The sequence below is a fragment of the Cyprinus carpio genome, chromosome A25 (genome assembly GCF_018340385.1).
Source record: "Cyprinus carpio isolate SPL01 chromosome A25, ASM1834038v1, whole genome shotgun sequence".
Classification (NCBI taxonomy): Eukaryota; Metazoa; Chordata; class Actinopteri; order Cypriniformes; family Cyprinidae; genus Cyprinus; species Cyprinus carpio.
Window position 1 is genome coordinate 16,678,781 of NC_056596.1, and position 26,570 is coordinate 16,705,350.

Genomic DNA, 26,570 nt, shown 5'->3' on the forward strand with positions numbered 1-26,570 from the left:
ACATGCTACATGTCATCATTGAAGCGCACTCAGGCTCTAATCCAATCCACCATAAATCTTCCGGTCTGATACAGTTAGCTTTTTGTGTGTGTTGAAATAATGTTATGACATCATCTAGTGTAAAATGGTAATTCCTTAATGTATTTATTCATATACTATGATTCTCTACAAAAGAACAATATATTTGAAAATCATATATATATATTGCTCATCAAAATTAATTGAACTGAGTTATTATAAAATTTATAGGAAACACCCTGGAGATTTACATTAAACACTGCAGATTTACAGTGAACAAACTGCAGGAATAGAGCATACATCTGGAGAAACTGGTTCATTCACTTTTGTCTCATATTCAAGTCTGAGAAGACAGGAGGATCTCAGTGACTGTGCAGTTCAAAATACCACACATATCAAATTAGTTAACAAATATATATATATATATATATATATATATATATATATATATATATATATATATAATATATATATATATATATATATATATATATATATATATATGAATAAACCCACACTCAAACTTAACCATACCACAAAACCTGTCCTAACCTCACCCGTACTCTTTAGAGAAGCGTGAAGGAGCAGGAATGTTGTTGCTCACATTGTTGTGCCAGACAACAAATCCATCAACAGTGCAGAAAAGGACACCAGGACTTGTTATTGTATCCAAACTTACCAACAGTCCCTTCTTTGCTGATTGTTTTGTAGGCCACTGATACACGAGCCCAGCCAGTCCGCTCAACCTCCCAGTAATGGTGTCCAGTCAGACTCTCTTGACACAGAACCTGAGGAATATCTTTAAATCTCTCTGGAAGATCAGGATACGGCTGCTGCTGTTCCACATATTTCACCTCTCCGTTCTCAGACAGAATGAGTTGAGTGTTTGCTGTGTTTGAATCCAGTGTGAGATCACATAAATCTGAACACAAAAAGAGAGGAAAAACAGTTGTATTGTTTTGTTTGTTGTAATTAAAAGTGAAAGAGTGTGTCAGAGAAAGAACCTACATTTTTGAAGTCCTGGTTGGATCGATGACACACACACACACACACACACTCACACAGACAGACACACACACACACACACACACATACACACACACAAATATACAGACATAAATATACAGACATAAAGAATTATAAGTAGAGTCAAGTCCAATCCATTTGTATAGTGTTTCCTCAATATATATCATTCAGTTTACAAAGCTGTATGTCTCAATGTTAGTGTCTTCAGGAGTGGACAGCTTAACAGGAAAAAGCATTAATGTGTTCGAGCCGCCATCTTGATATTGAATGATTTGCATTAGGTAACTCTGTAAAACTTAATTTCAACAACAACAACAAAAAATCTCTATCCTCAAATGCTTAGTCGTGGCCTAATGGTTAGAGAGTTTAACTCCTAACCCTAAGGTTGTCGGTTCAAGTCTTGGGCCGGCAATACCACGACTGAGGTGCCCTTGACCAAGGTCCCGAACCCCTGGGTGCTGCAGCATAAATGGCTGCCTACTGCTCTGGGTGTGTGTTCATGGTGTGTGTGTGTGTGTGTTCACTGGTGTGTGTGTGCACTTTGGATGGGTTAAATGCAGAGCACGAATTCTGAGTATGGGTCATGTCACTTTTTCAGTTTTATTTTCAGCAAACACTTTTTGTCCATTCTAGATTTATGGAACAGAGCAATTCTGTCCATCTTGTACTTTCATTGTAAAATGCTACTAAATATATAAAAACAGCATTGAAGAATATGGTACAACTATATTTTGTGAGGTAACAGGGATTTATTAGTAAATGCAGAGAAAAGAAGTACCAGAAGAAGAAATTGTTATTTTAATTTCTAAGCAATGTTTTTGTCTCATGCTGCAGACATTAATGGTATCAGTCTTCTTCTGCCCTCATCCGATGTGTTATATTTCTTGAGATCCAGCTCATCTAGCACCTCCTCTGATATCTGAAGCATGTAGGCGATTACTGAGCAGTGAGATGGAGAGAGTTTCTTCTCTGTGTGTTTGTCTGATTTCACAAACTCCTGAATCTCTCTGGACAGAGTCTGATCTTGTACTTCCAGGAGACAGAGGAACAGATTGATGGATCTTTCAGTGGAGAGTCCTTGTCCATATTTGATCTTGTCTTAATGTACTGTGTGGTTCTCCTGATGCTCTCTGAGCTGTTCTCAGTATGTGTCAGTAGATCTGGGTAAATCCCAGAATACACTGAGGCGTCAAGTGACGTCCTAAGCCGCTCTTTCTCAGGTCCTCCTCATAGAGCATCACATTACCATTCATCAGCTGCTTAAAAGCCAATTCAGCAAGTTTCACAATAACTTTTCTGTTAGACTTGAGGAGTTTCTCTGGATCTCTCTCTCCATACTTCTGACTCATCATGTTTATCTGATTCAACAAGAAGTGGATGTACATTTCAGTCAGAGTTTGTGGGATTTCTGCACTCAGATCTTCTTTCAGGAGCTTCTCAATCACAGTGGATGAGATCCAGCAGAAGACGGGGATGTGGCACATGATGTGGAGGCTTCTTGCTCTTCTGATGTGTGAGATGATTCTGCTGGCTTGATGCTTGTCACTGATTCTCTTCTGAAAATATTCCTCTTTTTGAGGGTCATTGAAACCTTGAATTTCTTTCACACGGTTGATGTATTTGGAGGGGATCTGATTGGATGCTGCTGGTCTGGAAGTGATCCAGATGAGAGCAGAGGGAAGCAGATCTCCTCTGATGAGGTTTGACATCAACACACCCACTGATGAAGACTCATTCACATCACAAACTTTCTCAGTGTCTGAAAACAGTGTCATTCTGCTTTCATCCAGACTATCTAGAATGTAGTGTATCAGACCCGAACCAGACAAATTAAAGATTCGATCAGGAGCATGGTTGAAACATTAGGAGCCGAATTCCACAGAGAGGTTCAAGACAACAGGATGTTGTAAATCAATTCCTAGCACCACAAGTCAGAAGCAAGTCCACTAACTAGCAGCTTAAACAGCTTTCAACATTAGAACAAAAGAACAATTCCAATTCGGAGAGGAGATTGTCAAATTTGGGGCAAGTAATCAAGATTGATGGTCAAAGAGATGCACAGCATGACCATCACATGTAAATCCATGATAGTAATCACGATCACAAGCTCTTTGGATTGACTTCCCCCCACCTAGAAGAAAAGAACCAGACTGAAATTCCTTTAAGAGGACCTTTTAACCTCTGGTCTCCACAGAACATCTTTATGTCAAAGAATGGCACAGAAACTGTCTTTTAAAGATGTATATGCACCAAAATGAAAACTCAAAAGGACTTATAAAAGAATATCGGTCCATTGCTTAACTCCATATCATATATGTAACCCAGACATTTGACTATTATGTTTCTAATCACTTATTGTGTATGTCTTTTTAATAACTATTGAATAGCTTAAGGATTCATATTCATGTTTAGTATGTGTGTGTTTTCAATCTTCGTGCTTGAAACGTTTCTGACAATCAATTATTAGTCAAATGTATAATATTTCTTGTTATAGGAATCATGTCCAAAATTATACCCTGACCAAGAGGAAAAAATTCAGACCAGGTGATTGATAAGATAACATGATTTATGAACAGGCAGGAGAAACATCGCAACACCCCAAGCAAAGACAATATCTAATTGGTCAAGACAACATTTGAGGTGTGGCCAAAAGCCCAGTTTAAATACTCAGGACACCCATGAGATTTAGCTCTTAGCTTTTGCTTTTAGCATCATCACTTTTTGCCTTAGCCATGGTTTTTGTCATTACATATTGTCCTTCACGCCTGCTGCTACTTAGCCACGATGAGAAGAAACACCACCTAGTCTCGTCAAACTTTACTTCTATTCTTTTACTTTAGTTTATTTTCTTTTCCATTTAGAGTTTCGTGTTCTGAGTTAAGTTTTGTAACGCCGTGTCTCCGAGTCTGACCCCGAGTGCCCGCCTAAAACTACAACCAGCCCACAACTCCGTGTCTTCAGACAACTCCTAACCACGGGCTTCCCAAGACGTCACTTCAATGACTACTGAACTTCTGATGACTACTATCTTCCCTGCAACTTGTGGTGAATTTTAGTGCGTGTGCTTATGTGTTAGATTAGTTTATATGTCTTAGATTTATCTAATAAAGCCTTATTCATATTGAAAAGAGAAGTATCTTGTGTTTTGTGCTTAGAAGTTATTGTCTTAAACTGCCAATCTTGTTACTGTGCTAATTAAATAGTGTTTTCACTATCCTTTTGATATTAATATCCATGGCAGAGTTTAATGACTACTATCTTCCCAACGAATCGCTGGCCGTTTTGTTACTGCTAATCAATAGTGTTTTCACTATATTTTGGATTTTAATATCTCAGTGACCAGCCGTAAAACAGTGATTGTCCATTTTATTACAAGAATGAACACAACTTTACACTCCACATAAATCTTTGAGTCCAGATCTTGAAGTTCAGGGTGAAAGTCCAGCAGAAGTCTGTGAAGACTGTACTGATGATTTTTAATCAAGTTCAGCTCTCGAAATGGAAACACAAACATGAAATCTACATCCTGATTGGCTTCTCCCTTGGCCCAGTCCAGAATGAACTTCTTCACAGAGATGGTAAAAACAGTCTTGATTTTGTATTTCTCCTCATATCCTTGTTTAGACAAGGCTTTGAAGATGTCATTACAGTCTATTGGATTGTGTTGTGTTCTGGATGATTTCTCCATCTGTAAAACCTCATGTTCTTCATTCACTCCTTCTCTCTCTCCTTCTATGATGTAGAGCTGTGTGTAGATCCTGTTCAAGAGGGATTCATTCCCTTGTAGTTTGTTTCCCTCAAATAAGCAGCCATACTTGTTCTTCATGCTGGTTTTGTGCTTGTCTTTGACTCTCTGTAGGACTGCTTCAGTTCTTTCCTGCCTGATGTGGGTCTGGTAGTGGGACTCAACTGTATCGTCTTTCTCCACAATGCTGAAAATAAAAGAAAGAACAGCAAAAATGTTAATAACAGTAATTAGAACGACTGTTGAACATTTTGAGAAACATATCATTGTGGATTGTATAGTGTATATAGTATATTTTGGAGAAAATGTAATGTTCATTGGGTTTCTTAAACCATTATTTAATTAAGGTAAACAATAAAACAGCAACTAAATATTTATACTAACAGTGGGGCAGAAGTCACTGTTCCATCACTGAATGAAATGGGAATATACATGGATCTGTACTCTTCATAGACACACTGCTCATCTCTGGAGGTTTTGATATCTTCTTCCTGTTGTTTCTGACAAAAGATAAACAAGTTTGTATATTATACACACACACACACACACACATCTTCTTCCTGTTGTTTCTGACAAAAGATAAACAAGCACAGTATTCTTGTATATTAAGATAATGTATAATACACATTTCTACTATTTGATGTCAAACAGATAAACATTTTCTACTAAATAACGTTTCCATTTTATTAAACATTCAGGCAGTTATTAAAAGCTATTAATAAAAAGCTATGAATTATTGTTGTATTAAGTTATTAAATATATTTACATACATTTTGAAGAAAACAAGAATAAGCTATTTTGTGAATTATACAGTAGGCGTGTTGCTGGGTTAATAGTTTAGAAAAAGTACTTTAAGTATTGGTAAACACTTGATAGCAGTTCAAAAAAAACTAATAATTTATAAGTGATATAACATTGTTAAAAGGACTGGAAGTGAAAAATGCCTTAAACTCAGGTGTGCATAATTATTAAGCAGGTTTTCTTTTACTGGTAAAATGCACCACAAAAGAGATTTCATTCAAAAATTATTAAATGCTCATAAGAAATATTCAAAACTAATGCAATACAGAAATTGCTAAATTAATTCATGATCACTGGTCCTAATTCATTAAAGAGTTTTTTGGTTATTTTTGTGGCAACTCCAAAATAAAGTTCACGGTGAGAGAAGGCACATCCTGTGTGTTTTCTTTGTTTTACAAAAGCACAGTGTTTTGCTGGTATTACGAGTGTACGCAAATAAGATAATTTAGGTTACTTTGTCTAATGATGTCTTGAACAAAAAAAAAAAAAAAAAAAAAAATGTTACTTTAAGATCGAATGGAGATTTTTGCTTGAGTCTCCTGCTTCTCAGACTTGTCTCCTGAGACAAAAACTCTAACAATCTCACAATAGTCTTCTTTAAAGCTTTAAAAGAGATATCAACAAAATCACACACTGTGCTCAGATATTTATCATTAGCTAGAGACTCTGGATCTCTCACATTTGTCTCCTCCAAAGATTCAAACAAGATCTCAACAGCGTTACACACTGTGCTCAGATATTTTGGTGGTCTCACATTTGTCTCCTCAAAAGTTTAGCAGAGATCTCAAGAATCTCACACACTGTGCTTAGATTTTTGTCTTTAGCGAAATAATCCGGGGGTATCATATTTGTCTCCTGTAATGGTTTAGAAGAGATGTCAACAACTTTACAAAGGGTGCATCAATTCAAGTACTTGAAAGACACTAAATGGGGGGGGGGGGGGGGGGTCATAAATTCATAGTTAAAGGCTATATTGAGAGAGACTTTTTATGTGAAAGTCGTGATATAACCCATACTCGGAATTGGTGCTCTGCATTTAACCCATCCAAGTGCACACACACAGCGGTGAGTAGTGAACACACACCTGGAAGCAGTGGGGGAGCTATATCCAGCGCCTCGGGGAGCAACTGGGGGTTCAGTGCCTTGCTCAAGGGCACTTCAGCCATGGGTATGAGAGGTGGAAGAGAGCGCTGTTCATTCATTCCCTTCCATCTACAACTCCTGCCAGCACCGAGACTCAAACCTGTGACCTTCGGGTTACAAGTCCAACTCTCTAACCATTAGGCCACAGCTGCCCCCAATTATGTGCAAATCACAGTCCAATTCAATTATGCAGGAATAAGGATAATGTTACTTTTTATAGGACAATGTTTATGTACTTAGGCACATAATTTTGTTGTTGGAAATAGTAATGTACCGGATGCCTTAATCAAAACTGATCTACAGAAAATGTAACCCTGGAGCTTTCTTTGCTGAAAGGCACATACATGGCTTACGACACAGTCTTGATTATTAATTGACTAATTTGATTATTATTAAATGTTTGAGCTCATATGATATATGGACACACTTTGTAAAGTTATTGAGATCCCTTCTGAAATTTAGAGGAGACCACTGTTTATTGAGATCCCTTCTGAAATTTAGAGGAGACCAATGTGAGAGCTCTGGAGTGTTTAGTGTAGGAGAAAAATCTGAGCACAGTGTGTGAAATTGTTGAGATCTCTTCTAAACTTTTGAGAAGACACATGTGAGAGATCCATCATCTCTAGCTAAAGAAAAAAATCTGAGCACAGTGTGTAAAGTTGTTGAGATCTCTTCTAAAGCCTTTAAGAAGACCATTGTGAAAGTTTTAGAGTTTTTTGTCTCAGGAGACAAGTTTGAGAAACAGGAGACTCAAGCAAGTTTCCATTCAATAGCATTCCATTCATGCATAGCCATATTTGAAGTTGTTTTATGTAGACAGTGATTTATTGCACAGTGATTTAACAGACGAAAGCATAACCCATATTTACAAAAATGGGCTGTGCAAGACAAAATTTTAATACTAAACAAAGCAAAAAAAACATAAAAGAAACTGTTAAATTATATTTTGAAATAAGTAAAAAAAAAAAAAAAACAATGGGAGTATTGTTTTATTTTTTTTTGAAATAGGTTTTTTTATTTTAATAAAAATATTACTCTTGTAAGTCCTTTCTAGTGTTTAATGCTATTTAAATGATAGTTTTAGTATTTACAATATTAGTAAAAGTTTAACGTTTCTCCTAAAATAAAACTGAAGACATCTTATGATAAAGCTGATAACTCAATGAGACATATAAGATAATCACCCCTTAGTATCCTGAGCATAGAGTAACCTCTGTCAGAGTCATAGCCTTGTGGGCAGCGCATCAACGTGAAGCACAACTGCACCTCAGACAGCATGGGTTCAAGTCCCAACTAAAGGTACTTACCTGCTCCTGTTCAATTCTCACCTGACCTATTGTTTCCTGTCTCCTACTCCTACTGTTCTGACCATTAAAGGTGAAAAACCCCATTGCAAAAAAAAAAAAAAAAAAAAACAACCTCTGAGCAGTAAAACATTTTTAAAGTGGAGTCTAGCAAGAGATTACAGCAAGACAATAAAGAGATCTCACATGTTCTCTCCTATTGTCTTTTTACATTCCTTTCTCTCAGAACTTTTCTCATGTCTCAGTTCTGTCTACTTTTGTCTCTCCTAAGGATTTTTAGGAGAAACATCTGAGACTTCTGAGGTTAGAAAGAGCAACCACTGAGCAATAAAATATTTCTAATGGAGTCTTGATAGAGATTGCAGAAAGACAATAAAGAGAAATTCTATGTTTCTTCCACCACATTCTCTTTTTGTTCTCATGGTCCATTTGTGTTTTTTTTTCTCAAATGCTGTTTGCTAAAATCATGTCTCATTTAAAGACAAAATTGTTCTTACTGTTAAGGACGGTTCAAGCCGGGGTTTTAGGAGTCCCGTGTATTGTGTAGTTCTGGTGCGTGTAAGTGTGTCTGGGCTTTGAATGCTGTTGATGCTAAAATGCTGAACTACACCGCACTCTCCTCTCTTTGTCAAGTTTATTGGAACAGTAAAGACAAAATTGGCTCGTTCTCTGCTCCGTGGAGTCAAGACATTCCCTGCCAAGCTCCATATGATTATAAAGATGCAATATGTCATGACATCAAACTACATTAAAAGAATGTCCAACAAAACACACTTTCATTTTTATTATTAGGTCTTTCGACACATACATGTTTTACCAAATCAAAAGGACAGCACTTTTAGAGTTCATCCCACTATTCGATGTGAGTATAAGTATTGGAACAGTTGAATTTAAGGCAGATGTAAAAGATTACAAGCTAATATTTAGTTGCAGATCCCTTGCATGCAATCAGATCAGTGAGTCTGCAACCCATAGACATCACCAGACTCTTGGTCTTATGCTTTGAAATGCTTTTCTTCAGCCTTTAATGCAGCCAATTCCCGCTGTTGCTTTTTTGGGGGAGTTTCTGTCTTTAGTCTCCTCTTCAGCTGGTGAAATTAATGTTCAATGAGATTTAAATCTGGAGATTGATTTGGGCAATCTAAGACTTTACATTTCTTTGTCCTAATAAAGTCCTTGACTGAACTGGCAGGGTGTTTTGGGTCATCGTTCTGATCTGATATGAAGTGGTTTCTAATGAGTTCGGTGGCATTTTCTTGAATATTGGTAGCCAAAATGATTTTGTACCCTTCCAAATTCATTCTGCTACTCCCATCATACATTAAGTAATCATTAAAATTAAGAGGTGCTTTTCTAGAGACAGCCATGCATGCCCATGCCATGACACCACCTCCACCAAGCTTTACAGATGAGGTTGTATGTCAAGTCAAGTCAGGTCACCTTTATTTATATAGCGCTTTAAAACAAAAAAGATTGCGTCAAAGCAACTGAACAACATTAATTAGGAAAAACAGTGTGTCAATAATGCAAAATGACAGTTGAAGGGCAGTTCATCATTGAATTCAGTGATGTCCTCATGCAGCTCAGTTCAGTTTAAATAGTATCTGTGCAATAATTTGCAATCAAGTCAACGATATCGCTGTAAATGAAGTGTCCCCAACTAAGCAAGCCAGAGGCGACAGCAGCAAGGAACCAAAACTTCATCGGTGACAGAATGGAGAAAAAACCTTAGGAGAAACCAGGCTCAGTCAGGGGGCCAGTTCTCCTCTGACCAGACGAAACCAGCAGTTCAATTCCAGGCTGCAGCAAAGTCAGATTGTGCAGAAGAATCATCTGTTTCCTGTGGTCTTGTCCCTTGTGTGGTCGTCTGAGACAAGGTCTTTACAGGGGATCTGTCTCTGGGGCTCTAGTTGTCCTGGTCTCCGCTGTCTTTCAGGGCTTTAGAGGTCCTTTCTAGGTGCTGATGCACCATCTGGGGCTGGATACATACTGGATCCGGGTGACTGCAGTGACCCTCTGACTTGGATACAGACTGGATCTGGTGGCTACGGTGTGACCTCGGAATAAGGAGAGAAACAGACTAATATGAGCGTAGATGCCATTCTTCTAACGAATGTAGCAAGTACATCGGGTGTTATGGGAAGTGTTCCCGGTATTTAGGATCATTTGCAGTTCCCTGTTTTTTTTCTCCACACTTTTGCTTTCCAATCACTTAGATAAAGGTTAATCTTTGTCTCATCGGTCCATCAACTCAGTTCCAAAACTCAACTGGCTCACATTTGTGAAGAATCTTGCCTTTCTATTTTTTGGTGCTGATCAGAGGTTTGCATCTTGCTGTGTAGCTTCTGTAATTCGGTGTCAAATTCTCCTGCGGACTGTAGATTGACAGAGCATCACCCCAGCTTTCTGGAGATTGTTGGGGATTTTACAGAAGTATTTTAGGGTTAATTTTCACAGCCTTTATGATTTGTCTGTCATCATCTACTGTTGTTTTTCTCAGCCGATTAGGTCATTGTTGGTTGCTGATGTCACCAGTAGTTTCCAAACTCTTGATTTCTCCATGCCCTTTGTTTTTCCTATAGTTCTAACTGACTTCCTCTTTTCTTTTAGCATCCAAATTGCTTGCTTTTCTTTCAGAGTAGGCTTTCTCGTCTTCATCCTGGTTTGTGTGTGTCATCATTGAATGCAAGACTTAGAATGAAGAAGCAATGGATATAACTGATAAGACACATTCCCTGCTTTTAATATCTGAAGAATTAATGCAACAGGACACAGTTGAACACTTAGAAAGACCTGTGAGGCAACCGTTCCAATATTTATACTCACATCAGATAGGGAGATTAAACTCTAAAAGTGCTGATTTTCTTAGCTGGTAAAACATCTTTGTGTTGAATCGCCCAATAATAAAATGTGACATTCTGTAGTTTTGTCTCATATTCATCTTTTAATCATATTTACAGATTTTCTTGACTCCACAGCAAACAGAACAATTTTGTCTTTACTGTTCCAATACTTATGTAGGGCACTGTATATGAGAATCTCATCTAAGTCTCATGTGCTTAGGTTAAGCAACCACTGAGCAATACATTTTTCCTATGGGGACCCCTACACAAACTAACTCTACCAGATAAACACTTTATTATTAAATACCCATGAGGTGCTTTATTTCCACTTTTGGATTATTTCCTTTATTTGTATTGAGAATGAATGCCTTTCCAATCTGATATGTGATGGGAAAAGGAGAAAAATATGTTTGGCAAAAAGGTGGATTGAACTTGGGTTGACAAAAGCTGTAGTTCAGCATCTTATTTTGTACACTAATTTTGCAGAAAAATCTGATATGTGATGGGATTAGTGTACAGTACATAACTTCTGCCAACAAGGTGGTCTTTTTGCACTTAGTGTAAATAGTTTCTTTTATTTTATAAATATTTTATATTATACTATACACAAGGGGAGGACGAAAGGCACAAACAGTTAAGTGGATCTTTAGCAAGTTATATGCATTTTGGTGGCATTGAGTGTAGGGAGTGGACGGCAACCCCCTAGGCCTGAAATTCTGAAACTACATAGATGTACTTAAGTACTATGTAAGTTGGTCAGAAACATTCTAAAGATCAGTCAATTGCCTTTAATATAACATTTAAAGTATAATACATTTTCATTTTATTGTAAATAAAATGTCAGAGTAATTATTTTTCAAAGGGAACATAGACACACTCTTGGAAAAACACTTGTCAGGGAGTTTAGATTCTCCAAATTGTACTGAAGAGCTTCGCAATGAAATGTCTCTGTGTCATGCTGCATATTCACCTCTATATGGAGACATTCTCAGTCTTTTGTGAGATCTGTCTAAAGTTGACTCAGGCTTCATACCTCTAAAATGTAAATAATAACTGCCTTTTTTTTTAAAAATGCTTGACTAGTAGAGTATCTGTAGCACTTCATTTAATTGTACACTGTTACATAATTATCCTTCCTGGATCCTGTTACATTTCATTGCAAGGCAACCTGCTGATTTACTGTCTCTATGTTCAATATGTAATGCTATTTGACACCTGTATTTGAATTATGAAACAGTTGTTTTTGTGTGAGTCTTAGTGGCCTTTACCTCAATTCCTGAGATTTTTATTTAATCGGCACAAATCTTTAATGAAGCCTCTGATACCACTGAATGTAATAATATTACTCCTAAAATGGTTTAAAAATCATTTGGGGGCCCACTGCTTACTTTATACATCCTAACACAGCCCAATTAAAACAGTAATCAAAAACAATCCCATTTACACACTATTCAGTTTCAGTTAAATACTTTAGTTTATTGTCTCAAAGCTGCACTGATGGATACAGTGAAATTATTAATAAATATGCAGCAGATAAAGGAGAATCATCAGTTAAGTCAACTTTGCATTTGGTGCTTTTGATAATACATATAATTTCAAAGCAACTTTACAAAATAATAATAATAATAATAATAATAATAATAATAATAATAATAATAATAACAACATTGTTATTGTTATTGTCATTGTTATATATATGGAAGTTTTCAGTGCAGAATAATTTGTTCTTGTAGTCATTCAATTTTGTAGTCAATTCAATTGTCAGAGGAGCTTCTGAGAAGGATCTGTTCTCTGTAAAGAAACAATATACTGTGAAAAGTGCTCATCAAATGAGTTGAATCGAACAGAATCAAAATGACGGTATTAATTAATGAGACAGTATATGAAAGTGATGATTTGTATTATTTCAGACTGGACTCTGTGGATAGAAAGGGACAAGATGCTCTTTTATTTACAGTAAACACCCTGCAGATTTACATTAAACACTGCAGACTTACAGTGAACACACTGCAGGAATAGAACATACATCTGGAGAAACTGGTTCATTCACTTTTGTCTCATATTCGAGTCTGAGAAGACAGGAGGATCTCAGTGACTCTGCAGTTCAAAATACCACACATATCAAATCAGTCAACAACAACAACAACTAAAACAACAACAACAAAAAAGTTAATTATTATTATTGTTATTTTTTTTTCTTCTGTCAGGCCAAAAGCAGACAGAGTGCATTCAGAAAGAAGGAGATAAAGTGATATTAAAAATTATTAGAGTTTATTGAATAAACTTAGTTACATCAGTTTCCATGTTTAGTTACACAAATTCAACAAGTGTTAATATACCAAAACAAAAATTACTGCTTCCCAAAAACATCATCCTGTGATGATAAATCCTTGAAATGGAGACTTTCTCTTTATCTTATTTCTAATTTACTTGTGAAGGCAATGCAACCCTCAACATACAGTTAGGATTAATCAGTAACAGCAAAATAACATAAAAATTATTGAAATGACTGCAGTACATATATGTTATATACGTGTAGGAAGTAATGTGGAAGAGATAAAGAAACAGCATGAATGGCATACAACACAAATGTATGTTTGCTCTCTTAAATATGATCTCTTATATATCATAAATATTACTTCTGTTACTAATTTCTGTAGTTACGTCTATAATTACACTATTGACCCGGTCCCCATCCCTTAACCCAACTTAACCATAACACAAAACCTGTCCTAACCTCACCCGTCTCCCACATCAATAGCAGAAACAGTGTTTTGCAATACAACATCAACACAATAAGTACTTTTTTGACATAAGTAGTAGTTAAAGTAATCTAATATAAAGTGGGACTGAATATACAATACATAGTAATTTTACACAATTGTGTTTAACAACATTTGAAAGTACAACATGCATTTACTATTTCAGTTAAATTCATAAATGATATACCTCATACAACAAATCTATTCATAAACAGAAATGTCACCATGATAAGGACAGAAGTAGAAGTCAGTTGTTTGTCTGTTGTGTAATCTTACACAGTGAGAGGGAGGAATCAAAAACCTTAAATCCAGCATAGAGGGGTTCAGTGAATGTGGTGATGAGTGTGTGTAAGTGTGTGAGTGTGTGTGTGTCAGAGATGCTGTAGAAGGACAGAGTGCCGGCTGGCCAGTCCAGATAAACTCCTACTCTTTTAGAGGAGCGTGAAGGAGCAGGAATGTTATTGTTCTGATTGTTGTGCCAGACAACAAATCCATCAATAATGCAGAAAAGACACCAGGACTTGTTATTGTATCCAAACTTACCAACAGTCCCTTCTTTAATGATTGTTTTGTAGGCCACTGCTATACAAGCCCAGCCAGTCCACTCAACCTCCCAGTAATGGCGTCCAGTCAGACTCTCTCGACACAGAACCTGAGGAATATCTTTAAATCTCTCTGGATGATCAGGATACGGCTGTGGCTGTTCCACATATTTCACCTCTCCGTTCTCAGACAGAATGAGTTGAGTGTCTGCTGTGTTTGAATCCAGTGTGAGATCACAGAAATCTGAACACAAAAAGAGAGGAAAAACAGTTGTATACTTTTGTTTGTTATCAATAAATGTGAAAGAGTGTGTCAGAGAAAGAACCTACATTTCTGTAGACCTGGTCGGATCCTGAAAGGCTCTCCATGGTCCAAACTACAATGACACACACACACACACACACACACACACACACACACACACACACACACACACACACACACACACACAATCTTTATCTTCAATTTTATTTTATTATTTTTTTAATTCATTAATTGCCTTTTACAGTTTTATTTTCAGCCAATACTTTATGTCCATTTTAGATTTATGAAACAGAGCAATGCTGTCCATGTTGTACTTTCACTGTAAAATGGTTCTATGTAAAAATATGAAAACAGCATTAAAGAATATGGTACAGAGTTCTGGCATGAAACTCTGATTGTGGAGTCTGATACAGTAGGTCTAACTCAATCTGATGTAATGAGATCATTATCATATGACACAGCTGATTGGTACTCTCCTGTATTGGTAGCCAATGAGCTCACTGCTCAACATTCAAATATATGATTAGAGCTTGCTGTAGCAGTGCAGCTTGTTTCAAAACAGCAAATTCAACATTTGAGATAAGTGAATGCTCTTCTAATCCATATTGCTGTGTGTATTGTGTAGTCTGCCTAATTGAATTAAAAAATGAGCAACCATAATCAAGTTTAACTAAGTGTCATGTTAGCAGTTTGCACTGTATGCAAGAGCGTCCTCTTTTGGAAGGCCAAACAAAGTATTTTCGCTTTCACAACAAAACAGCATCTCCACGACATGGTGCCGGCGGCAACAGCAAGAATCAAAGGTTACGCCTTCTTTCTTTGAGTGAAAATTTGGGTGGCGTAATGCAAATCTTTCCACATCGTGACGTAGACATGTGGGGGCGTGTTTAAACGAGGCATTTTAGGAGGGCATGGACAAGCCTTAACTTTTTATAAAGAGTATCTCTTTGGATTTGAGACTTTAGTCTTTGCAACTTTAGGGATCTTATCTATTCACTAACAGCTTGTAACACTCCAAAGAGAAAGGAAAACTTGAAATCGCACCATATGACCCCTTTAAGTAAAACACCAGGCAGAAAGTGTATCCTTAAAGGAGGAAAGTTCTGTTTGGGGACTAAAGCTCTTCACATCTGGCAACCACAAGCATGAACACTATTTTAGTGAAGACTTGTTAGGAATGCAATATAACGCAAATGCTTAAAAAAAAAAAAAAAAAAAAAAAAACTTTTTAAGGATAAATAATGAGCCGGCCAATATCGTGACGATTGTTTTAATTAATCGAGAAGGGTGGATATTGTTATCAAGATAAACACAATTAATCCTGCAGCCCTAATCTACAGCTGGTGAAATGGTTAGTTCCAAGTGAAATGCATTATGGGCAATGTAGTCAGAGAAATTTGCTCTGTGATGTATGCTCTCGCTGTGTTGTGTAATTCAGAATGGAGAAAGAACACCATTCATGTCAGTCCACCCAGGGTTTTTTTTTTGCGCACTGTAACTTTGACAACTTTTATCTGCATGACAGAGCAAAATGGCATGCATCGGATGACTTTGTCCATCACGTCATTGCACAAATATGAGTTAACAAGCTGTTATGCTGGGACAGATGAAGTGGAGAAAGTAACAGCAGTTATCAAATTACTAAATTATGATATTTGCTCAGGTGGGTGCTGGGGTCTTATCTATCGGATTGAAACATATATCCATTTTGTTAATTAAACATTACACATAGTGCGTGTCTAATTAGATTTAAGCCAGTCGGCGTGGTAGCCCAGGCTCCCATAGTCATAGCCCACTATTGTTAAGCCAGTCTCCATGGTAGCCTATCGGAAATGGTAGCATAGGGATAGGATAGTATTGTGCAAGTATTTTTGAGTAGTAGCCAAGGCTCACATAGTCATAGGCCACTAGCATTAGCTGGTTGGCATTGTAGCCCAGGCACACATAAATAGTAATACATATGGTTCACATGGCTCTTTGGAGCAGCAGCAGTAGACGTGTCTTGGTAGCAGATCTGCTTTTTGGGGGGTGTTTACTTCTTGTTTTGGCTTGTGTCTTTCCTTCTATGTCTCTTGCCTGCTTTTGTATTTCTTACTGTTCTATGTCTCCTGCTATGTTATATTTGCAGCAGCAATATTTCTTACATGCTCACAGCAGCAAGTTGTGGATGTATTGGCAGTAGCAAGTCTCAGTACTTGCCGCAGCAGCGTAGCAGATCTATTCTGCCAAGACCAAGTACATTAACATTGTTATGTACATTACACCATGCCATTCGCTCCGAGAGTTGTCATGACAGAAATACAGAGTTCTGGCATGAAACTCTGATTGTGTCTAATAGGTCTAATTCAGTCTGAAATAATGACATCATCACATTGCACAGCTGATTGGTACTCTCTTGTATTGGTAGCCAATGAGCTCGATGCTCAACATTCAAATATATGACTAGAGTTTGCCGTAAGAAGTGCAGCTTGCTTCAGAAACCCTACACCTTCCCCAGCTCCACATGTATACTTCTGCTATGAAGTGATTCATGTATGCTATGGGGTTATTTCATGTATGCTATATTTGCAACATTTTTAGTGAATTGTTGGCCTTCTGGAAAGTATGTTCATTTACTGTACATGTACTCAATACTTGGTAGGGGCTCCTTTTGCTTTAATTACTGCCTCAATTCTGCGTGGCATGAAGGTGATCACTGGCACTGCTGAGCTGGTATGGAAGCCCAGGATTCTTTGACAGTGGCCTTCAGCTTATCTGCATTCTGCGTGGCATGAAGGTGATCACTGGCACTGCTGAGCTGATTCTTTGACAGTGGCCTTCAGCTTATCTGTCAGGTTTTTTGGTTTTTCTGTTTATTGTTTCTCGGGTATGGTGTTTTTGTTGGCCAGTCAAGCACGCCAACACCATTATCATTTAACCAACTTTTGGTATTCTTTGTGGAATATGAAATCAGCATCTTCAAAAAGCTGGTCAGCAGAAGGAAGCATGAAGTGCTCCAAAATTTATTGGTAAACGGGTGGTGCAGTGACTTTGGTTTTCCAAAAAAAACACATTCCCCTTCCACAATGGACTAACACCACAGGCAGATGACATTGCACCCCATTGTCCTCATCATCACAGACTGTGGAAACTTAACACTGGACTTCAAGCAACTTGGGCTATGAGCTTCTCCACCCTTCCTCCAGAGACCATTTTGAAGGCTCTGGAAACCTTTGCAGGTGTTTTGAGTTGATTAACTGATTGGCATGTCACCATATTCTGATTTGTTGAGATAGTGAATTGGTGGGTTTTTGTTAAATGTGAGCCAAAATCATCACAATTAAAATAACCAAAGACTTAAATTACTTCAGTTTCTGTGCATTGAATTTACTTAATACACAAGATTCACAATTTGAGTTGAATTACTGAAATAAATGAACTTTTCCATGACATTCTAATTTATTGAGATGCACCTGTACATGCAGAGATGAGAAGTACCAGAAAAATAAATTATGATTTTGATTTCTAAGCAATGTTTTGCATTGAGACATTAAGATTTCTTAAATTGTACCCAACATACTTGAGTATTTCCAGTGAGCAGTTTGGATCCTTCAGTTTGTCGGAAAGCAGCTGGACTCCTGCTTGTCCTGGGTGATTGTAGCTCAGATCCAGCTCTCTCAGGTGTAAGGGGTTTGAACTCAGAGCTGAAGACAGATAATAACAGCCTTCCTCTGTCACCATACAGCCAGACAACCTACAGACACACAAGGGTGAAGATAACATCATCTGTGAGGCCCTCAACTCTCAAACACCTGAGCAATCATTGTTGATCTCAGTTTAAAATCAATTATGCATGTTCTTACTGCCGTTCTCATGACATCAAGGTACTGTTTATGCATTAATACACTGAAGTGACACCAAAGATCATGAAACAATAATCAGTCATGATCATTCATCACACAGACAGTCACAGAACATTCACTCTAAAGTGAGTATAAAGCCAGGAGGAGTAAACTTGAAACTTAAACTTTTTAGTTGACACAGCACATTAAAAACCCAACACTGAGTGCTGAACTTTGGTCATGCCAAGGAAAATAGTTTGTGCACTTATTATTATATTGGTGTAATCTGCAGATATTCCAGAAAGTTGGGCTTTCTGGGGTGTTTTTCAGTGAGTCAGACATCAAGTTTTCAGGCAAACCCCTCATACTGGCCTCACCTCCTGTGTCAGCTTGATTTCAAAGATTTAACTCGGCAGAAAGAGGGGAAGACAGAAAGTAGTTGGCGACAACTGATCGTAAGGATAGATCTGCAGCCTTGACAACAACTTGAGAAATTAGAAATGTATTATGTTCCAAAATACCTCAATATCTTCAGCTGACATTTTGAACTCTTCAGCCAATCAGAGAGTAGCTTCACTCCTGAATCTTGCAGGTCATTGTTACTCAGGTCCAGCTCTGTCAGGACAGCATTTGAGGATTGTAAAGATGATGACACAATTTCATTGGATTGACCAGTGAGATTACAGTCAGCAAGACTGAAACAGAGCAGAACACATGTGAATTAAATTCTTAACCCCATTCTTAAATGATCATTTCAGTCATATCTGTGTATTTCTTGTAAAAAGGATCAGGACATTCTACAAATATGCAAAACAACAGTACGTGCAATTCCATTCAGAAGAGACTCTTCATTGTGGCACATGATTAAATACTCACAGAGCTTTTCTGCAGTTGATCACAGCTGGTATCAGTTTTCTTCTGCCCTCATCTGACGTGTTGTATTTCTTGAAGTCCAGCTCATCCAGCACCTCCTCTGACATCTGAAGCATGTAAGCGATTGCTGAGCAGTGAGATGGAGGGAGTTGTTTTTCTTGGTGTTTGTTTGATTTCACAAATTCCTGAATTTCTCTGGACAGAGTCTGATCTTGTACTTCCAGGAGACAGATGAACAAATTGATAGATCTTTCAGTGGAGAGTCCACGTCCATCTTTGATCTTCTCTTTAATGTACAGTGTGGTTCTCCAGATGCTCTCTGAGCTGTTCTCAGTGTTTGTCAGTAGATCCTGTAAGAGTCTCTGATTGGACTCCAGTGAGATGCCCAGCAGGAACCGCAGGAACAGATCCAGGTTTAAATTTTTACTTTCTAAGGCTTTATCTACTGCACCTTTATGCAAATTGTGCATTGAATCAAAAGTCTTAAGAGCTTCCATGGTGCTGCTTAAATAGCAGTAAAACACATAGAAAGCAGTGAGAAACTCCTGAAAGCTCAGATGAATGAAGCAGTAGACTTTTCTCTGATGAATCACAGATTCTTCCTTAAAGATCTCTGTACAAATACCAGAATACACTGAGGCATCAGTGATGTCTAAGCCACTCTCTCTCAGGTCCTCCTCATAGAGCATGACATTGCCCTTCATCAGCTGCTTGAAAGCCACTTCAGCAAGTTTCACAATCATTTCACTATTGGACTTCAGGAGTTTCTCTGGATCTCTCTCTTCATACTTCTGATTCTTCAAGCTCATCTGAATCAGCAGGAAGTGGATGTGAATTTCAGTAAAAGTTTGAGGAATTTCTGCACTCAGATCTTCTTTCAGGAGCTTCATAATCACAGTGGATGAGATCCAGCAGAAGACGGGGATGTGGCACATGACGTGGAGGCTTCTTGCTCTTCTGATGTGTGAGATGATTCTGCTGGCTTGATGCTTATCACTGATTTTCTACCTAAAATATTTCTTTTTTTGAGGGTCATTAAATCCCTGAATTTCTGTCACACGGTTGATGTATTTGGAGGGGATCTGATTGGCTGCTGCTGGTCTGGAAGTGATCCAGATGAGAGCAGAGGGAAGCAGATCTCCTTCTATGAGGTTTGACATCAACACACACACTGATGAAGACTCACTAAGTTTGTGGGTTCGAGTCTCAGGCCGGCAATACCACGACTGAGGTGCCCTTGAGCAAGGCACCGAACACCCAACTGCTCCCTGGGCGCCGCAGCATAAATGGCTGCCCATGGCTCCGGGTGTGTGTTCACGGTGTGTGTGTGTGTGCTCATTGCTGTGTGTGTGCACTTTGGATGGGTTAAATGAAGAGCACAAATTCTGAGTATGGGTCACCATACTTGGCTGTATGTCACGTCACTTTCACTTTTTCTTTTCAAATTGTGAAACTCGTGTATTAAATAAATTCAGTGCACACAGAATGAAGTAGTTTAAGTATTTGGTTCTTTTAATTGTGATGATTTTGGCTCACATTTAACAAAAACCAACCAATTCATTATCTCAACAAATTAGAATATGGTGACATGTCAATCATCTTATCAACTCAAAACACCTGCAAAGGTTTCCTGAGCCTTCAAAATGGTCTCTCAGTTTGGTTCACTAGGCTACACAATCATGGGGAAGACTGCTGATCTGACAGTTGTCCAGAACACAATCATTGACACCCTTCACAAGGAGGGTAAGCCACAAACATTCATTACCAAAGAAGCTGGCTGTTCACAGAGTGCTGTATCCAAGCATGTTATTGATGCTTGGATACAGAAATAGAAAGTTGAGTGGAAGGAAAAAGGGTGGAAGAAAAAGATGCACAACCAACCGAGAGAACTGCAGTCTTATGAGGATTTGTCAAGCAAAATTAATTAAAAAATTTGAGTAAACTTCACAAGGAATCCTGTTTGTTTCCTTTCCATAAATTCAATTAAAATGCATTTAAATTTAGTTCTGAATGGTGAATATTAAAGAAAGAAAGAAAGAAAGAAAGAAAGAAAGAAAGAAAGAAAGAAAGAAAAAGAAAGTTATTTTTTTCTCTCCAGACGGGGGCGCTACATGTTCATCAAAGAAGAGTGCACAGGCTCTAATCTAATCCAGCATAAATCTTCCAGTCTGGTACAGTTAACTTTTGTGTGTTGAAATAATGTTATGACCTCATCTAGTTTAAAAATGGTAAACCCTTAATGTATTTATTTATACAGTATGATTCTCTACAAAAGAATAATATATTGTGAAAAGTGCTCATCAAAATGACAGTTCATTAATTAATGAGCACACTGAAGGTACATGATCTGTATTGTGTCAGAATGTGCTCTGTGGATAGAAAAGGGACAAGTTCCTCATTATAAAATTTACAGTAAACACCCTGCAGATTTACATTAAACACTGCAGACTTACAGTGAACACACTGCAGGAACAGAACATACATCTGGAGAAACTGGTTTATTCACTTTTGTCTCATATTCGAATCTGATAAGACAAGAGGATCTCTGTGACTCTGCAGTTCAAAATACCACACATATCAAAAGCATTTTTTTTTTTCTGTCAGCCCAAAAGAGGACAGCAACAGGTGCATTCAGAAAGCAGGAGATGAAGTGATAGTAAAAATGATTAGAGTTTATTGAATAATCTTAGTTTCTATGTTCAGTTAGACATTATCTGACCAACACAAATTCAACAAGTGTTATTATACCAAAACAAAAATTACTGCTTCACAACAACATCATGTGATGATAAATCCTTGAAATGGAGACTCTCTCTTTCTCTTATCTCTAATTTACTCTAAGGTAACACAGCACTCAACAAACAGTTAGGAAAAAACAGTAACAGCAAAATAACACAAAAATGATTGAAATGACTGCAGTACATATATGTTATATACGTGTAGGAAGAAATGTGGAAAAAAAAACAAAAAAAAAAAACAGCAATGACGTACAACACAAATGTATGTTTCCTCTCTTAAATATGCTCTCTTATAAATCATAAATATTACTTCTGTTACTAATTTCTGTAGTTACGACTATAATTACACTGTTGACCCTCTCCCTCTCCCTTAACCCACACTCAAACTTAACCACACCACAAAACCTGTCCTAACCTCACCCGTATCCCACATCAATAGCAGAAACAGTGTTTTAAAATACAACATCAAAACAATAAGTGCTTTTTTTTGGCATAAGTAGTAGTCAAAGTCATCTAATATAAAGTGGGACTGAATATACATTGTAATTTTACACACTGGTGTTTAACAACATTTGAAGGTACAACATGCATTTACTATTTCTGTTGTTAAATTTATATATTATATACTTCATACATTAAATCTTTTCATAAATAGACATATGGCTATGATTAGGACAGAAGTAGAAGTCAGTTGTTTGTCTTTTGTGTAATCTTACATAGTGAGAGTGAGGAATCAAAAACCTTAAATCCAGCATAGAGGGGTTCAGTGAAATTGGTGCTGCATGTGTGTAAGTGTGTGAGTGTGTGTGTGTCAGAGATGCTGTAGAAGGACAGAGTGCCGGCCGGCCAGTCCAGATAAACTCCTACTCTTTTAGAGGAGCGTGAAGGAGCAGGAATGTTGTTGCTCACATTGTTGTGCCAGACAACAAATCCATCAACAGTGCAGAAAAGACACCAGGACTTGTTATTGTATCCAAACTTATTAACAGTCCCTTCTTTCCTGCTGATTGTTTTGTAGGCCACTGCTATACGAGCCCAGCCAGTCCGCTCAACCTCCCAGTAATGGCGTCCAGTCAGACTCTCTCGACACAGAACCTGAGGAATATCTTTAAATCTCTCTGGAAGATCAGGATACGGCTGCTGCTGTTCCACATATTTCACCTCTCCGTTCTCAGACAGAATGAGTTGAGTGTTTGCTGTGTTTGGATCCAGTGTGAGATCACAGAAATCTGAACAAAAAAAGAGAGGAAAATCACTGGCATACTTTTGTTTGTTTTCGTTTAATGTGAAAGAGTGAGTCAGAGAAAGAACCTACATTTCTGTAGCCCTGGTTGGATCCAGAAAGGCTCTCCATGGTCCAAACTATAATGTCACAAAAAAAAAAAAAAAAAAAAAAAAAAAAAAACACACACACACGCATGCACGCACGCATGCACGCACACACACAAAAACAAATATAAAGACAAATAATTGTTAGTGTTAGTGTCTTCAGGACATAGTGGACAGCTTAACAGAAATGAACTTTAATGTCTTCATATTTAATATTTAGTCGTAAATGATTTGTATTAAGTAACTCTGTAAAATTTTATTATTTTCAACAAACACACATCTCTGTCTTCAAATTCTTATTTTTTTTTAATTCATTGCCATAACAGTTTTATTTTCAACGAACACTTGTTGTCCATTTTAGTTTTATGGATCAGAGCAATTCTGTCCGTGTACTTTCACTGTAAAACATTTCTATTTAAAATATATAAAAAACAGCATTAAAGAATATGGTACAACTATATTTTGTGAGGTAACATGGATTTAATTAGTACATGCAGAGATGAGAAGTACCAGAAGAAGAAATTGTGATTTTAATTTCTAAGCAATGTTTTTGTCTCATGCTGCAGACATTAAGTTTATTTATTTATGTATTTTTTTTTTTTACTTGAACCCCACATACTTGAGTATTTTCAGTGAGCAGTTTGGATCCTTCAGTTTGTCAGAAAGCAGCTGGACTCCTGCTTGTCCTGGGTGATTGTAGCTCAGATCCAGCTCCCTCAGGTGTGACGGGTTTGAATTCAGAGCTGAAGACAGATAATGACAGCCTTCCTCTGTCACCATACAGCCAGACAACCTACAGACACAACAGTGAAGATAACATCATCTGTAAAGCCCTCAACTCTCAAACACTTGAGCAATCATTGCTGCTCTCATTTTTAAATCAATATGCACATCCTTACTGCTGTTCTCATGACATTAAGGTACTGTATATGAATGAATACACTGAAGTGACACCAAATATCATGAAACAATGATCAGTTATGATCATGCATCACACGGACAGACAGAGAACATTCACTCTAACATCTTGCAAAAGGCTCTTTTAAAATAACTATTTTAATTTGACACAACACATTAAATACACAACGCTGAGCTCTGAACTTTGGTTGTGCCAAAGAAAATAGTTTGCACACTTATTATTATATTAGTGTTATCTGCAGAAAGATGGGCTTTTTGAGGTGTTTTTCATTGAGTCAGGCATCAAGGCAAACCCCTTATAATGGCCTCACCTCCAGTGTCTGCTTGATTTAAAAAATGTAACTGGGCAGAAAGAGCAAAAGTTTTGGGCAATGACTGATCTTAAGGACGGACCTGTAGCCTTGACAATAACTTGAGAAATGATAAATGTCTAATGTTTTAAAATACCTCAATATCTTCAACCGACAGTTTGAACTCTTCAGTCCATCAGAGAGTAGCTTTACTCCTGAATCCTGCAGGTCATTGTTACTCAGGTCCAGCTCTCTCAGGACAGAGTTTGAGGATTGTAAAGCTGATGACATAATTTCATAATCCTGAGCAGTGAGATTACAGTCAGCAAGACTGAAACAGAGCAGAAAACATGTGAATTAAACTCTTAACCCCATTCTAAAATTATCAGTCCAATCATATCTGCTTAATTATTGGAAAACTGATCAGGACATGCCAAAAAAATAAGCAAAACAACATAAAATAAAATTCCATTCAGAAGAGATTTTTCATTATAACACAATTAAACACTCACAGAGCTTTTCTGCAGTTGATCACAGCTGGTATCAGTCTTCTTCTGCCCTCATCTGATGTGTTGTATTTCTTGAGATCCAGCTCATCCAGCACCTCCTCTGATATCTGAAGCATGTAGGCAATTGCTGAGCAGTGAGATGGAGAGAGTTTCTTCTCTTTGTGTTTGTCTGATTTCACAAACTCCTGAAGCTCTGTGGACAGACTCTGATCTTGTACTTCGAGGAGACAGAGAAACAGATTGATGGATCTTTCAACTGAGAGTCCATTTCCATCTTTGATCTTCTCTTTAATGTACTGTGTGGTCCTCCTGATGCTCTCTGAGCTGTTCTCTGTGTGTGTGAGTAGATCCTGTAAGAGTCTCTGATTGGACTCCAATGAGATGCCGAGCAGGAACCGCAGGAACAGATCCAGATGTCCATTTTTACTTTCTAAGGCTTTATCTACTGCACTTTTATGCAAATTGTGCATTGGATTAAAACTCTTAAGGGCTTCCATTGTGCTGCTTAAATAGCAGTAAAACACATAGAAAGCAGCGAGAAACTCCTGAACGCTCAGATGAATGAAGTAGTAGACTTTCCTCTGATGAATCACAGATTCATCCTTAAAGATCTCAGTACAAATCCCAGAATACACTGAAGCGTCAGTGATGTCTAAGCTGCTCTCTCTCAGGTCCTCCTCATAGAACATCACATTGCCTTTCATCAGCTGCTTGAAAGCCACTTCAGCAAGTTTCACAATCACTTCTCTGTTGGACTTCAGAAGTTTCTCTGGATCTCTCTCTTTATACTTCTGATTCATCATGTTCATCTGAATCAACAGGAAGTGGATGTACATTTCAGTCAGAGTTTGAGGGATTTCTGCACTCAGATCTTCTTTCAGGAGCTTCTCAAACACAGTGGATGAGATCCAGCAGAAGACGGGGATGTGGCACATGATGTGGAGGCTTCTAACTCTTCTGATGTGTGAGATGATTCTGCTGGCTTGATGCTCATCACTGATTTTGTTCTTGAAATATTCTTCCTTCTGAGGCTCATCAAATCCCTGAATTTCTGTCACACGGTTGATGTATTTGGAGGAGTTCTGATTTGCTGCTGCTGGTCTGGAAGTGATCCAGATGAGAGCAGAGGGAAGCAGATCTCCTCTGATGAGGTTTGACATCAACAAACTCACTGATGAAGACTCATTCACATCACAAACCTTCTCATCATCTGAAAACAGTGTCCTTCTGCTTTCATCCAGACCATCAAGAATTTTAAAATCTTCATAAATCTTTGAGTCCAGATCTTGAAGTTCAGGGTGAAAGTCCAGCAGAAGTCTGTGAAGACTGTACTGATGATCTTGAATCAAGTTCAGCTCTCGAAATGGAAATACAAACATGAAATCTACATCCTGATTGGCTTCTCCCTTGGCCCAGTCCAGTATGAACTTCTGCACAGAGACAGTTTTTCCAATTCCAGCGATGCCTTTAGTAAGAACAGTCTTGATTTTGTCTTTCATATCATATCCTGGTTTAGATAAGGCTTTGAAGATGTCATTGTTTTGAGTATTGTGTTCTGGATGATTTATCCATCTGTAAAACCTCATGTTCTTCATTCACTCCTTCTCTCTCTCCTTCTATGATGTAGAGCTGTGTAAAGATCC

General features: G+C 37.7%; 2 protein-coding genes across 2 annotated transcripts; both read right to left on the bottom strand.

Moving 5' to 3' along the window:
* Window positions 1-18,775: 18,775 nt before the first annotated feature.
* On the bottom strand, window positions 18,776-26,169 carry LOC122134668 (protein NLRC3-like). Its single transcript, XM_042715933.1, has 2 exons — window positions 24,931-26,169; window positions 18,776-18,965 (listed from the first exon to the last, which is right to left on the bottom strand). The coding sequence occupies exons 1-2, from the start codon at window positions 26,085-26,087 to the stop codon at window positions 18,776-18,778; spliced, it is 1,347 nt and encodes a 448-aa protein (XP_042571867.1). The 5' UTR covers window positions 26,088-26,169.
* On the bottom strand, window positions 21,795-23,999 carry LOC109073876 (stonustoxin subunit alpha-like). Its single transcript, XM_042715734.1, has 3 exons — window positions 23,830-23,999; window positions 23,197-23,243; window positions 21,795-23,110 (listed from the first exon to the last, which is right to left on the bottom strand). Exons 1-3 carry the CDS (start codon window positions 23,988-23,990, stop codon window positions 22,569-22,571), a joined length of 750 nt encoding a protein of 249 aa, XP_042571668.1. The 5' UTR covers window positions 23,991-23,999; the 3' UTR covers window positions 21,795-22,568.
* Window positions 26,170-26,570: the final 401 nt, after the last annotated feature.

Excerpts from the sequence above, each read along its gene's own strand:
- LOC109073876 (XM_042715734.1), bottom strand. The coding sequence starts at position 23,990 with ATGGTGACAGAGGAAGGCTGTCATTATCTGTCTTCAGCTCTGAATTCA. Across the intron at positions 23,244-23,829 it reads TGCTCACTGAAAATACTCAA|TTTGGACCATGGAGAGCCTT; the intron begins GTATGTGGGGTT and ends GTGACATTATAG. Across the intron at positions 23,111-23,196 it reads CCAACCAGGGCTACAGAAAT|ATTTCTGTGATCTCACACTG; the intron begins GTAGGTTCTTTC and ends TTTTTTGTTCAG.
- LOC122134668 (XM_042715933.1), bottom strand. The coding sequence starts at position 26,087 with ATGTCAAACCTCATCAGAGGAGATCTGCTTCCCTCTGCTCTCATCTGG. Across the intron at positions 18,966-24,930 it reads ATCAACTGCAGAAAAGCTCT|TCTTGCTGACTGTAATCTCA; the intron begins GTGAGTGTTTAA and ends GCTCTGTTTCAG.